This window comes from Eptesicus fuscus, chromosome 18, assembly GCF_027574615.1.
Source record: "Eptesicus fuscus isolate TK198812 chromosome 18, DD_ASM_mEF_20220401, whole genome shotgun sequence".
NCBI lineage: Eukaryota > Metazoa > Chordata > Mammalia > Chiroptera > Vespertilionidae > Eptesicus > Eptesicus fuscus.
This window is the reverse complement of record NC_072490.1, coordinates 3,300,175-3,313,955: the sequence shown is the minus strand read 5'-3', so window position 1 is coordinate 3,313,955 and position 13,781 is coordinate 3,300,175. Positions and strand designations below refer to the sequence as shown.

General features: G+C 63.6%; 1 protein-coding gene across 1 annotated transcript in view; it reads left to right on the top strand.

Moving 5' to 3' along the window:
- The window catches only part of ITPR1 (inositol 1,4,5-trisphosphate receptor type 1), a 175,272-nt gene that overhangs the window by 62,743 nt on the left and 98,748 nt on the right, over positions 1 to 13,781 (top strand). The window contains exons 6-10 of the mRNA XM_054729485.1: positions 6,995 to 7,081; positions 9,178 to 9,336; positions 10,998 to 11,096; positions 12,093 to 12,176; positions 12,311 to 12,457. Of these exons, the coding sequence (XP_054585460.1) occupies positions 6,995 to 7,081; positions 9,178 to 9,336; positions 10,998 to 11,096; positions 12,093 to 12,176; positions 12,311 to 12,457 (576 nt within the window). The remainder of the gene's footprint in view (positions 1 to 6,994; positions 7,082 to 9,177; positions 9,337 to 10,997; positions 11,097 to 12,092; positions 12,177 to 12,310; positions 12,458 to 13,781) is intronic.

Genomic DNA, 13,781 nt, shown 5'->3' with positions numbered 1-13,781 from the left:
GGGGCCTCCCTGTGCCCGGGCCTCCCTGTGCCCGGGCCTCCCTGTGCCCGGGCCTCCCTGTGCCGGGGCCTCCCTGTGCCGGGGCCTCCCTGTGCCCAATCCTCCCTGTGCCCGGGGCCTCCCTGTGCCGGGGCCTCCCTGTGCCGGGGCCTCCCTGTGCCGGGGCCTCCCTGTGCCCGGGCCTCCCTGTGCTGGGGCCTCCCTGTGCCCGGGCCTCCCTGTGCCCGGGCCTCCCTGTGCCTGGGGCCTCCCTGTGCCCGGGCCTCCCTGTGCCTGGGCCTCCCTGTGCCCGGGCCTCCCTGTGCCCGGGCCTCCCTGTGCCTGGGCCTCCCTGTGCCCGGGGTTCCCTGTGCCCGGGCCTCCCTGTGCCTGGGGCCTCCCTGTGCCCGGGCCTCCCTGTGCCTGGGCCTCCCTGTGCCCGGGCCTCCCTGTGCCCGGGCCTCCCTGTGCCTGGGCCTCCCTGTGCCCGGGGTTCCCTGTGCCTGGGCCTCCCTGTGCCCGGGGTTCCCTGTGCCCGGGCCTCCCTGTGCCCGGGCCTCCCTGTGCCCGGGCCTCCCTGTGCCTGGGCCTCCCTGTGCCCGGGGTTCCCTGTGCCTGGGGTTCCCTGTGCCTGGGGTTCCCTGTGTCCGGGCCTCCCTGTGCCCGGGGTTCCCTGTGCCTGGGCCTCCCTGTGCCGGGGCCTCCCTGTGCCTGGGGCCTCCCTGTGCCCGGGCCTCCCTGTGCCTGGGCCTCCCTGTGCCCGGGCCTCCCTGTGCCCGGGCCTCCCTGTGCCTGGGCCTCCCTGTGCCCGGGGTTCCCTGTGCCTGGGGTTCCCTGTGCCTGGGGTTCCCTGTGTCCGGGCCTCCCTGTGCCCGGGCCTCCCTGTGCCTGGGCCTCCCTGTGCCTGGGCCTCCCTGTGCCCGGGCCTCCCTGTGCCTGGGGCCTCCCTGTGCCCGGGCCTCCCTGTGCCTGGGGCCTCCCTGTGCCCGGGCCTCCCTGTGCCTGGGGTTCCCTGTGCCTGGGGTTCCCTGTGTCCGGGCCTCCCTGTGCCCGGGCCTCCCTGTGCCTGGGCCTCCCTGTGCCTGGGCCTCCCTGTGCCCGGGCCTCCCTGTGCCTGGGGCCTCCCTGTGCCCGGGCCTCCCTGTGCCTGGGGTTCCCTGTGCCGGGGCCTCCCTGTGCCTGGGGTTCCCTGTGCCTGGGGTTCCCTGTGCCTGGGGTTCCCTGTGCCCGGGGCCTCCCTGTGCCTGGGCCTCCCTGTGCCTGGGGTTCCCTGTGCCTGGGGTTCCCTGTGCCTGGGGTTCCCTGTGCCCGGGGTTCCCTGTGCCCGGGCCTCCCTGTGCCTGGGGCCTCCCTGTGCCCGGGCCTCCCTGTGCCTGGGCCTCCCTGTGCCTGGGGTTCCCTGTGCCGGGGCCTCCCTGTGCCCGGGCCTCCCTGTGCCGGGGCCTTCCTGTGCCTGGGGTTCCCTGTGCCGGGGCCTCCCCGTGCCCGGGCCTCCCTGTGCCTGGGCCTCCCTGTGCCTGGGGTTCCCTGTGCCGGGGCCTCCCTGTGCCTGGGGTTCCCTGTGCCGGGGCCTCCCTGTGCCCGGGCCTCCCTGTGCCGGGGCCTTCCTGTGCCTGGGGTTCCCTGTGCCGGGGCCTCCCTGTGCCCGGGCCTCCCTGTGCCGGGGCCTCCCTGTGCCCGGGCCTCCCTGTGCCGGGGCCTCCCCGTGCCCGGGCCTCCCCGTGCCCGGGCCTCCCTGTGCCGGGGCCTCCCTGTGCCGGGCCCTCCCTGTGCCCGGGCCTCCCTGTGCCTGGGGTTCCCTGTGCCCGGGCCTCCCTGTGCCGGGGCCTCCCTGTGCCGGGGCCTCCCTGTGCCGGGGCCTCCCTGTGTCCGGGCCTCTCTGTGCCCGGGCCTCCCTGTGCCGGGGCCTCCCTGTTTCCGGGCCTCTCTGTGCCCGGGCCCCTGTTTCTGGGGTTCCCTGTGCCCGGGGACTCGCTGCCCGGCTCTATGGGCCCCTGCGCTCCATGTCGGGCTGCGAGCACACAGGCCAGCCCCTCCCGGTCTTTGCGCTTTGTCTGTCCTGTCTGGAGCGTGCTGCGCTGAGGCCGGGGCCGCTTCTCCTTCGAGTCTCAGTTCTGGTCTCGTTGGCGAGGACTCTCCCGCCTCCCCCTCGGGGATGCCCTGTGGGCCTCCTCAGCGCGGTGCCCTGCTTACGTCTTCCTCCATCCTTTACAAATGCTGGCGTCTCGTTCACTGAACGTTAAAACACTCCGCCAGCACAGCGTGGCTGGGGCGGGGCTGCTTCCCGCCTTTTGCCCGTGACCTGTGACGTCTCATCGGCGGCTCCTCCCAGGCTCCTCCCCTCGAGTGACCTGGGAAAAACTGCACAGTCGCTAAAACGCAACCCCAAAGGCCACCAGGAATTTGGAACTCCTTATTAAAAAAAAAAAAGAAAAGAAAAAAAAGCCCGCCTTCCTTATGCTGTCTGAGCGCCACGAGAAGTCTGGGAGGAAACCGACTCAGGGTTACGGATGCGACTTCGGGTCGTGGCGTCGGGCCGTGGGGTCCCTGCTCTCCTGCTCACTGGGACTCCCCTCTGGCGTCGGCCTCAGTGCCGTCACCCCAGTGCGGTATTTGCGGCAGCCGCGTGCCTTTGGGGAGGGAGGCCGGTCTCCAGGGGGCTTTCGTGTTTATTTTTGGTCAACTACCGTGCAGGACCCCAGTCATAGGTCAGATGGTTTTAGCTGAACGCCATTTAAGGACTTCGCTGTCTAGACCCCTTGACTTCCTTCCCACTGGGGCGTGCGGCCCGCCAACAGCCGTCGAAGGAGGATGACATCTAGTGGCCTGGACCTGCGTGTCGGTCCCGCCTGCATCACCGGCACAGAGGCCCGAGCTCAGTGTCACGTTACACAGCAGGGCCGGCTGACCTTGAAGAAGGTCCCGGCACGGAGACCTTTCTGGAGTCATTGAACACCGGTTTCTCTGCTTCTGGAGTAGAACAACAGGTGACGGATGGAGTTGACCTTGGCGTTGCTCGGGAAACACGGTGACGTCCGTGGTGGATTGATGGCGGTAGAGACCGCAGTGGAGGGTGTGATGTCTTTCTTAGAAACCCAAAACAGCCCTCAGCCCGTCAGGCGAGGGGCAAGACCAGTACATCCACCTGCGTGTGATTTAAAAAAAAAAAAAGTTTTTATTGATTTGAGAGAGAGAGGAGAGGGAGAGAGAAAGGGAAACATAGATGAAAGAGAAACATAGATCGGCTGCCTCCTGCATGCCCCCATACTGGGGATTGACCCCGAAACCGGGTGCCCTGACCAGGAATCAACCGTGACCTCCTGGGTCATAGGTTGACGCTCAACCACTGAGCCACGCTAGCCGGGCAACATGCATGTGATTTTAATTAGCCAGGCCCCAGGGTGGAGGGCAGAACTCAGGATCCTGACAGTTTGGGCCCGTGGTCGGCAAACTGCGGCTCGCGAGCCACATGCGGCTCTTTGGCCCCTTGAGTGTGGCTCTTCCACAAAATACCACGGCCTGGGCGAGTCTATTTTGAAGAAGTGGCGTTAGAAGAAGTTTAAGTTTAAAAAATTTGGCTCTCAAAAGAAATATCAGTTGTTGTACTGTTGATATTTGGCTCTGCTGACTAATGAGTTTGCCGACCACTGGTTAGGGCCATTCAGGAAAAGAAAAAAAAAAAAAAAAAAGGCTGTCATGGCTTTGGGCACCTGCCCAAGTACCTTCTCAGGAGAAACCCCTGGAAACGGAATTGCTCTGTCCGCGTTGGGCCCATTGAAACACTGGGTGCTGGACGTGGCCAGTTACCCTTCAGAGAGAGAGTCCCAGGGGTGCCCCTCCTTAGAAACCTCGCGTGGGATCCGCCGAGCCCGATCTGGTCCTTCCCGCGGTGGCAGCGGCCTCGATCCGTGGGCCCAGGTTTGGTTCGTGCCGTGTTCCCTTTGGATCTACCTTTTGCCTCACCTGTTGGACCTAAAAGTCCGGCGGATGTTTTTGTCTGAAAGCCCCGTTTGACAGCGCTGTTGGCCCGTTGGACCTCCTAAAACGGGGCGGGGGGGGGGCGGGGTGAAGGAATGGGGGGGGAAGACTCGAATTTGGTTTTGTGGAGGGAGTTTTCTAAGGACTGACGTGTGCGCTCAGCTGAACACATACAGCATGTGTGTAAACGGCGAAATGGACTGGGAGTTTTCTCCGGAAACAGAGAGAGCTGGCAGGCAAAGTGCGTTCTTAGAATGTCCGTGAGCTTCAGGCAGCGGTGGCTACATGGAGGCCGGGCGTCGGTAAACCTCCCGGCAGTTCCGGATGTGACAGCTGCTCTCCTAAGAGAAGTTTGTCGCTGTCCGCCCTCCTACTGGTTGTACCATCTGGCCTGATCTTACCCCTGGTTTGTCTTTGCACAGACACCCTCAGACGTTGCTGTGTTTAGTTGGTCTTTAACACAGAAATGTGGCAGCTGGAGGGCTCACCGGCGTTTGTTTTAGCTGGGCCGGGGACTGTTGAGTTGGCACTTTCATATGTCGTCTACACGTGGGCGGGGACTTAACGTTTCAGATTAGTGGCTCTTAAACAGGCCACTGGCCGTTCTTGAGAGCCAGAGGACTCCGTGAGAACTCCTCGTCAGGCCTTCTCCCACTTACGCCCAGGAAGCAGCGCCTTGTGGTTCTCTGGAGGCGAGTCCGTTCAGGTGCTGTTTGCAGCAGAGGAAAACTGTATCGTTTGTTGGACATTAAAAAAAAATTTTTTTAATTGACTTCAGAGAGGAAAGGAGCGGGAGGGAGAGAGAAACTTCAGTGATGAGAGAGAATCAGTGATTGGCTGCCTCCTGCACGCCCCCTACTGGGGGTTGAGCCCGCAACCTGGGCATGTGCCCTGAATCGAACCGTGACCTCCTGGTTCCTAGGTCCGTGCTCACCCACTGAGCCCCGCGGCCGGGCGGCACATGCTTTTATTTTACCGAATCTGTTCGTTTTCTCCCCTTCGACGTTTCCTCTTGAATTCCCGTTTCTAAGCGCTGAGAACTGCTGATCCGAGGAACCCTTAGTAACTTTCTACAAAGTCTAAGCCCTCGTCCCCGTGGGTTCAGTCCCGGCTCCTGTTTGGAGAGCCACCTGCAGGGCCGTGGGTCCTAGAGAGCTCTCTTGGGGTGCAGCTCCGCAGAACACTGGGTGGGGGGAGAAGTGAAGAGGGTGTGGGTGGAGGGGCGCTGAGGCTGACTGTGCGGAGGGCCCTTCGAGCACCAGGGCGCGCCGTGTCTGCACTGGGCCATTCCCTGTGAGCCGTGGGCCCGGTGGGGTCTGTCCTTCTGTCACGGGCACAGCAGGCTGGCTGCTCATCCCGAGACAGAGGAGGCCTCTGCTAGCCCGCGCACAGTTCTCAGCAGGTTAGGGAGATCGGAGCTTCCGGAACCTTCCTGCGGACAGTTCTCAGTGGGTAGGATGCTGCCCGCAGCCGATTCTCCCCAAAGGACCTGCCTCCCACAAACACCTGCGTCAGGTGGAGGCGGGGCAGGCGCCGCGTCGGAAGCGGCTGAAAGGTTCCTCACCAGCCACCCCGCCCCCTCCCGTCTCCTCGATGAGCAGCTCTGAGCGTGAGCGGCACGCGTGTAGGAAAGGGCTGACGCGTGTTGAACACCGACTGTGTGTCTGCACGCTTCTTCTCGAACCTTCACACAGCCCTGAGCGGCTGCAGCGCCCCCATTCCGTGGGTGAGAATACCGAGGGAGGCTTGGGGAGGTCACGTGACCTGGCCGAGGTGAAAGGTGGTCTGTGGGGAGCTGGGAGCCATTGTGGGGGGGGGGGCAGGGGGCCTGGAAACGCACCTGGTGCGTCTCACCCCGAGGACAGGGGAACCTGAGGAGGAGCCGCCGGGCCTCCCCGAAGCACAGGAGGGGGCGCCAGGTTCCCCTCCGTTGGATCGGCCACCGAATCCCGTCTCTGTGGTTTTGCCCGTTCGGATTTGGGAGACGGGACCAGAATGGCGGGCCCCCATTGCCCGGGAGGAGCCCGGGCCGGAGCGTGGCTCTGAAATGCTCGCAGGACGCGGCGTCGTGCAGGTGAAGGCAGGAAAGGGGGCTGTTCGGGTTGGTGGCCCTGGGAGACTGTTCTGGAAGCTCCGTTCAACCTGACCGATTCCCCTGACCTGCTGAGTTTGTGCGAGTAAATCTCTCTCCCAGCCTCACGTGTGGCGGGATAAATATGGACTTAACCCAAATGTGCCTTGGGGATTATTTCTGCTACTTAATAGATGTGTGACTTTAAAAAAGGAACTTCTTAAGCAAAATTTCAAGCATACACACAAGTAGAGAAAATAGTAGAACAAATCCCTTTTAATGCCCTTCACCCAACTACCTGTGCCACGTCGGCCGCGTGTTCTCATCTCTCTAGTCTGTTCCTTCTTTTTTTAAAAATTGGGACACGGATCTTCCCCTCGAGGGAGTACCGTGAAGACGAAATAAATGATAATTCGTGTCCAGTGATAATAGCTAGTGCTCATGAATGCTGCAGGGAAGGCATGGATTCCGGGGGCGGGGAGGGTAGCTTCTGTTTTACCCTAATTTTACAAAAGGGGAACGGAGGCCCCCACCTGCTCAGTAACACCGTCCAGGTCACAAAACCAGAGCCAGCATTTAAATGCAGCTTTATTTCAGTCCAGAGCTTCCAAAGAGGACCTTTACAGACCAGAAAAGGGTTTTGCAAATGCCCTTTCCCCTCTCCCCTACACTCCTTAAAGGCACATAAGCTCAAGGAAATAAAAACACATCAGCCTATGCCCTGAGCTGGGCCTAAGCTGACACGCCCATGAGCCCCTTAAAGAGAAAGATGCGCTTTGGAAAAGCCTCAAAGGCCAAGAGAGCGGCGGCCGATCGGGTGCCCGGGCCTTGCCCGCAGCTCAGCCCCAGGGGAGCTGGGGACCTGCCCGTGTCTGCGGTTCTCGGGCGGACCGGTGACGCTGGCCCTGTGTCCCGGCGGAGAAACGGCTGGGCTGCCTCTGAGACCCGTCTTCCTTCTCCCCCCAGCACGCGGCCGACCTGGAGAAGAAGCAGAACGAGACGGAGAACAGGAAGCTGCTGGGGACCGTCATCCAGTACGGCAACGTGATCCAGGTGGGTCCGCGCCCTGCCCGGCTCGTGGGCACAGCGGGGCCCGCGCAGGCCTACACGTCCGGGGCTGGACTTGGCGTTTAGGTAAGGTGACCAGATCGTCCCGCTTTTGGCGGGACAAATTGTTAAAGATCGGGACTGTTAAAGATCTGGTCACCTTACGTTTAGGGGGTCCTCCCTCGGCGGAGCACCCACGTCTCCCCGTGGCTGGTCGGGTGAGCTCTGCCCAGGTCCCCGTGGGAACTCCCGCCTGCCGCCGCTGCGGCCTGTGTACCTCGAGGTGCTGGGAAGTGCTGATTCGGTGAGATTGGCTTCCTGTGACTCTCTTGGTTTGAGACCTGGTCCCAGAGGCGGAGGGAACAATGCTGTGCCTCCCGGGGGCGTATTTGCGGGCGGGCCTCGTGTCCTGCCTTGGGGGAGGTTTAGCTGTTCCTCTCCTGCACCTTTAGGTCTTAGGTCTGACCTGGGGAGAAGCCCAGCCTGGGAAGCAGCACGGGGCGGGGGTGGGGAGGGATGGGGAGGAGGGGAAGAAGTGCTCGCGTCCAGGCCTCTCCCAGCAGGAGCAGGAGAGAGGAGGTGGAGTCAGCTGTGGCCTCCCCACCCGTGCAGCGACCACGGGTCCCACAGAGGGTCCTCGTAGGGACCAGTGTTTGGGAACTGCACCCATGGGGTCATCTTGCTTCATCAGCTCCCTTTTCGGAAGGTGTCGCTCCTTTAGTAACGTGAGCGTGAGCTTCCCTGGTTACTGAGGCGGCCCTCCCGCTCACACCTGCTCCGAGTTGAAGTGGGCGCTGCTATTAGAGCTGTGACACCTGAAAGCAGCTTCCAAATTCTCTTTGAGGGTCAGGTCCGGCCAGTCCCGCCTGCCTCCCCTCCAGGTTTACCCAGGGAGAGCGGAGGGGGGCCAGGTGGGCTCAGGGCGGGGCCGGCTTTAGTTCTGGGCCAGGCCAGGCCTTGGAGCTCCGAGCTGGCTCTCCGGGTCAGACGGGAGGACGTGGCCTGAACCGAAGACGAGCGAGGGCGCAGGGGCTGGGGACGTAAGCCCTTAAGGTCGTGCACCCCAGACGTTCCCACGGACGGACGCGAGATTCGGGGCAAGAAATCTCGCAGTGCCTCAGTCTGCTGCCTGGCAAACTGGGAGCAATGGCCCCTGCCTCCCAGGGTCATTGGGAAGTTCCGTTGTAGAGGAAGCTCTGAGCGCACATCGGCTAATATTCCTCCTTTAGTCGTACCCTTGGGACCCACCTGTAGGTCATGTCGTTTATAAACCACGGAGTGAGCACCTGGACAGGTGTGTGGGGGGTCAGGGGCCACCCACCAGGTAACGGTGAGGCCCAGGAGGGCGTGGCCTCCTCCTTGTCCGTCACGGCCAGGGGATGGCAGGGACCTGCCCGTCAGACGAGTTCCTTCTGCACCCCCGCAATCCGGCAGGAGATTTGTGCACCCAGGCGGACTGTTCTAGAAACGGTCTGATGACGAATGAACGGGGGTCCGGGCAGTTGGCAGCGGAGGCCCAGGCTGGCCTGACCATGCCTCCGGGTTGGGCAGCCCGCCTCCTCCCTTCCCCCTGCTCGCAGCCCATCGGGAAGCCGCGGCCGGCGCTTCCGGTCTAGACCTGCTACGAGATAGGCGGTTTCTCGTCCTTGGCTTTCCTCTCGTTTCCCAAGAAGCGAGAGCTCAGAAATTCCCGGGGACATCCTAGCGGCCACGTGCTTCCCGACGAGGGGACCGGCCCCGATGGGGTCGCCTGTTCATTGCTCAGCGGTGTCCTTCCTTCGCTCCCCTCGGGATCGGGGCTCAGACTGCGGCTCCCGGGCTCCCAGGCTCAGGGCCACGCCCCGTCCGCTCGCCCCGGCGGGTGCTGCCCGCGGCGGTGGTGGCCTCGCTGAGCACCGCCAGCCTTGCCCAGGGCTCTGCTGGGAACGGCGCACTGTTTCTCCGGGCTCTGCTCGGCTCCTTTGCTCTCCCCGCCTCGGGCACTGCTGCGGTTCCGCCTCTCGGCGCGTGGGGGGGAGGGTGTTTGATCCATACTTATGTGCCGGGAGGAGCGGCAGAGAGTCGGAGGTCGCCGACACCCTCCTTGTTCCCGGCGGTTTCAGCTCCTGCACCTGAAGAGTAACAAGTACCTGACCGTGAACAAGAGGCTCCCGGCGCTGCTGGAGAAGAACGCCATGCGCGTGACGCTGGACGAGGCGGGGAACGAGGGCTCCTGGTTCTACATCCAGCCCTTCTACAAGCTGCGCTCCATCGGGGACAGCGTGAGTGTGTCCCAGCCCGGGGCTGTGGTCCGTCCACGGGGACAGTGTGAGTGTGTCCCAGCCCGGGGCTGTGGTCCGTCCACGGGGACAGCGTGAGTGTGTCCCAGCCCGGGGCTGTGGTCCGTCCACGGGGACAGTGTGAGTGTGTCCCAGCCCGGGGCTGTGGTCCATGGGGACAGCGTGAGTGTGTCCCAGCCCGGGGCTGTGGTCCGTCCACGGGGACAGCGTGAGTGTGTCCCAGCCCGGGGCTGTGGTCCGTCCACGGGGACAGTGTGAGTGTGTCCCAGCCCGGGGCTGTGGTCCGTCCACGGGGCCAGCGTGAGTGTGTCCCAGCCCGGGGCTGTGGTCTGTCCACGGGGACAGCGTGAGTGTGTCCCAGCCCGGGGCTGTGGTCCATCCATCAGGGACAGTGTGTGTCCCAGCCCGGGGCTGTGGTCCATGGGGACAGCGTGAGTGTGTCCCAGCCCGGGGCTGTGGTCCATCCATCAGGGACAGTGTGAGTGTGTCCCAGCCCGGGGCTGTGGTCCATCCATCGGGGACAGCGTGAGTGTGTCCCAGCCCGGGGCTGTGGTCCATCCATCAGGGACAGTGTGAGTGTGTCCCAGCCCGGGGCTGTGGTCCGTCCACAGGGACAGCGTGAGTGTGTCCCAGCCCGGGGCTGTGGTCCGTCCATCGGGGACAGTGTGAGTGTGTCCCAGCCCGGGGCTGTGGTCCGTCCACGGGGACAGTGTGAGTGTGTCCCAGCCCTTCTACAAGCTGCGCTCCATCGGGGACAGTGTGAGTGTGTCCCAGCCCGGGGCTGTGGTCCGTCCATCGGGGACAGTGTGAGTGTGTCCCAGCCCGGGGCTGTGGTCCGTCCATCGGGGACAGCGTGAGTGTGTCCCAGCCCGGGGCTGTGGTCCGTCCACGGGGACAGCGTGAGTGTGTCCCAGCCCCCAGCCCGGGGCTGTGGTCCGTCCACAGGGACAGCGTGTGTCCCAGCCCGGGGCTGTGGTCCGTCCACAGGGACAGTGTGAGTATGTCCCAGCCCGGGGCTGTGGTCCATCCATCCACGGGGGACAGTGTGAGTGTGTCCCAGCCCGGGGCTATGGTCCGTCCACGGGGACAGTGTGAGTATGTCCCAGCCCGGGGCTGTGGTCCATCCATCCACGGGGGACAGTGTGAGTGTGTCCCAGCCCGGGGCTGTGGTCCGTCCACGGGGACAGCGTGAGTGTGTCCCAGCCCGGGGCTGTGGTCCGTCCACGGGGACAGTGTGAGTGTGTCCCAGCCCGGGGCTATGGTCCGTCCACGGGGACAGTGTGAGTGTGTCCCAGCCCGGGGCTGTGGTCCATCCATCAGGGACAGTGTGAGTGCGTGTCCCATTCTTGTCGAAATGCTCAACTGGTTTTAACCTAAAACTGGAGTTGGCCATTTCTCAGTATTGCCATTCACGTTTACAAGTTGTGGGCAGTTGAATGTGTTGTAGTTTATATGTGTGTGTGTGTGTGTGTGTGTGTGTGTGTGTGTGTGTGTGTGATATTACACACAGTGCAGCAGACGCAGCCACATGGGACCAGCCCCTCCCAGTGGCTGCAGTAAACACTGACCCTCAGCTCAGAACAGAACCAGCCCTCGGAGCTGCGGTTTTGTGAAAAGCTGTCTCTCCGGTGCCGTCTCCCCAGGTGGTCATAGGCGACAAGGTGGTGCTGAACCCGGTCAATGCGGGCCAGCCCCTGCACGCCAGCAGCCACCAGCTGGTGGACAACCCCGGCTGCAACGAGGTAGGAAGGGAGACCGCGTACGGCCTGCGGGGGGCGGGGGGTAAGGGGGCGGGGCACGCCCCTCGGGAGCAGGCCCGGGGCCACAGCGTGCCTTGCTGACAGCAGTGATGGGCACCTGTGGAGACCGAGGCCGGGGTCAGGGCCGCCCGGAGGCTGTGCCGGGCTGCGCAGTGGGTGGGGGTGGGGCTGATCGTCACCCCTGGGCACAGTGAACGGAGCCTTGTCACTGGGGACCGGTTCCCGGGGAGTAAGCCACAGACAGGACCGCTGACTGAGTTTGCTGGCCACAGGGGCGGCGTTTTCTAGTTCGTCGTCTTAGAGAGAGAGCCCTTGGCTATTTCTCAGAGGGAGGCGCTGCGCCGCCAGCAGCCCCGCGGGGCGATGCTGCTTCTGGCTGCGCCTCTCCTTAGCCTCCTGACGGGCAGGTACAGGACCCAGGAGAGGGACGACGGCGACATAAATCATTGTCTAATGCTGAGGACACAGCTCTCGAGGCAGATGTGGGTTCGAGTCCCAAGTCTGCCCCCAGCTCTGTGGCTGCGGGTCCGTCACCCGGGCTCCCGGGCCTCAGTGTTCCTGTCTCTGAAATGGGCGCAGTGGTCACTCCTGTGCTGAGGGCGTGGCGGGGGCCTGGATGTTCTCGCGGGTGTGCCCGGTGCCTGCAGAGCCGTGGTGTGCCCGCAGCGCCGGCGCCAGCGTTTCCGTGTCGCTGGCATTTCGGTGTAGATGCCGGCGCTGCCTCACCTGCTAGGCCGTCCCCTTTGTACGCGCCTGTTTCCGGGCCTTTCCTTTCTGGCGGCAGAAGAGGCCGGAGAACAGGGAGGCTGTGGTTCCGGGGGGCAGGAGCCTGGCGCCCGCGGTCCCGTGGAGCGGACGCCGTGACTGGTTCACGCGGGCCCTTGACTGCCCGACGCTCCCACCGCACAGCCTGCGATCTGAGGGCGCCCCCTCAGGGCGGGGGCTGAGGGGCGTGAGCGGGGACTGCTCCTCTTCCAGGTCAATTCCGTCAACTGCAACACCAGCTGGAAGGTCGTGCTGTTCATGAAGTGGAGCGACAACAAGGAGGACATTCTCAAGGGGGTGAGCGTCAGGGCACACGGGGGGGGGGGGGTAGGGTGAGGGCACACGGGGGGGAAGGGGGAGGGGGGCTGGGCGCCGGGCCTCCTGGCGCAGTTGGCTCGGTGAAGGTCATGCTCCCTCCCCGTGCGCTGCAGGGCGACGTGGTGCGGCTGTTCCACGCGGAGCAGGAGAAGTTCCTCACCTGCGACGAGCACCGGAAGCAGCAGCACGTCTTCCTGCGGACCACCGGCCGGCAGTCGGCCACGTCGGCCACCAGCTCCAAAGCCCTGTGGGAGGTGGAGGTGAGGGGGGTGGAGGTTAGGGGGGTGGGAGGGGGGACGGGACGTGGGGCGGGTAGGCTTGTCCTAGAGCTGGTGGTGGGAGGCCGGGTGGAGGGCCGGGTCAGGCCCACAGGACGGCGGGCCCTGTGCTGTCTGCACTGAGCGCCAGGCTGTGCCTGAATCGCTCCCCTGGCGTCGCGGCATCGAGCCGCTCCCAGCGCCGAGGGGCCTGCGGACAGGGCGCTCGGAGTCCCGGTCGTCCTTGGCCTGTGGGTCTCGCCTTACACAGACGCGGCTTGGTATCCAGCCAATGACTCAGGAGACTTCGGAGATTTCTGGAGCTTTTTGTCCTGGTGGTTCTGTGTCCTGCCCCCCTGCCCGCCCCCCCCCTTCCCGCCAAGTCCCAGCCAACTCCATCTCCTAATTCTAATCTACCCCCTCGACTCGGTGGGCCAGCGCCCTGCTTGGGTCTCCATCCGAGCAGCCCTCCCGGAGGGAGCCGGACAGGGGAGACCTCCTTCCCCTCTCGGAGAGCACAGCTGTGCCCGCCCGTGTCCAGCAGGGCCCGTCCGCTCACGCCTCTCATCCTGGTTTCTCGTTGTCCCTGGCGAGGCCAGAGGTTTTGTGCAGCGTCTTATTGTTTATTGTGCCAACCGCCCGTGCCAGTGGTCCCGTCGTGACCAGAAGCTGAAGTTCTGTTTACTTTATGTTTTTATTATTTATTTGTTTTTTTAATGTATTTTATTGATTTTTTTACAGAGAGGAAGGGAGAGGGGTAGAGAGTCAGAAACATCGATGAGAGAGAAACATCCATCAGCTGCCTCCTGCACACCCCCTACTGGGGATGTGCCCGCAACCAAGGTACATGCCCTTGACCGGAATCGAACCTGGGACCCTTGAGTCCGCAGGCCGACGCTCTATCCACTGAGCCAAACCGGTTGGGGCTATTATTTTTTTAAATCCTCACCAGAGGATCTTTTTCTATTGATTCTTAGAGAGAGTGGAAAGGAGGGAGCGGGGGGCGGGGGGGGGGGGGGGAGAGAGAAACATCGACGAGAGAGAGACACATTGATTGGTTGCTTCCCGAAGGCGCCCCAACCAGGGCCAGGGATCGAACCTGCAACCCGAGACCCTTCCGGGAGCGGGCTGAGGCCCCAGCCACTGAGCAACACCTGCCAGGGTGGAAGTTCCGTTCGTTTTTAAGGCCAACTGGCCCCGGCGCTGAGCGCAGGCCCGGGTGGTGTGGTGTTTGAGCACGCGGTTCCGTGCATCAACTGCCTTCCGGAAATCCCCTTACGTTTCCCGTGCCTCCTGCGGGTGAATTTCAGCATCTTAGCTTCTCAGC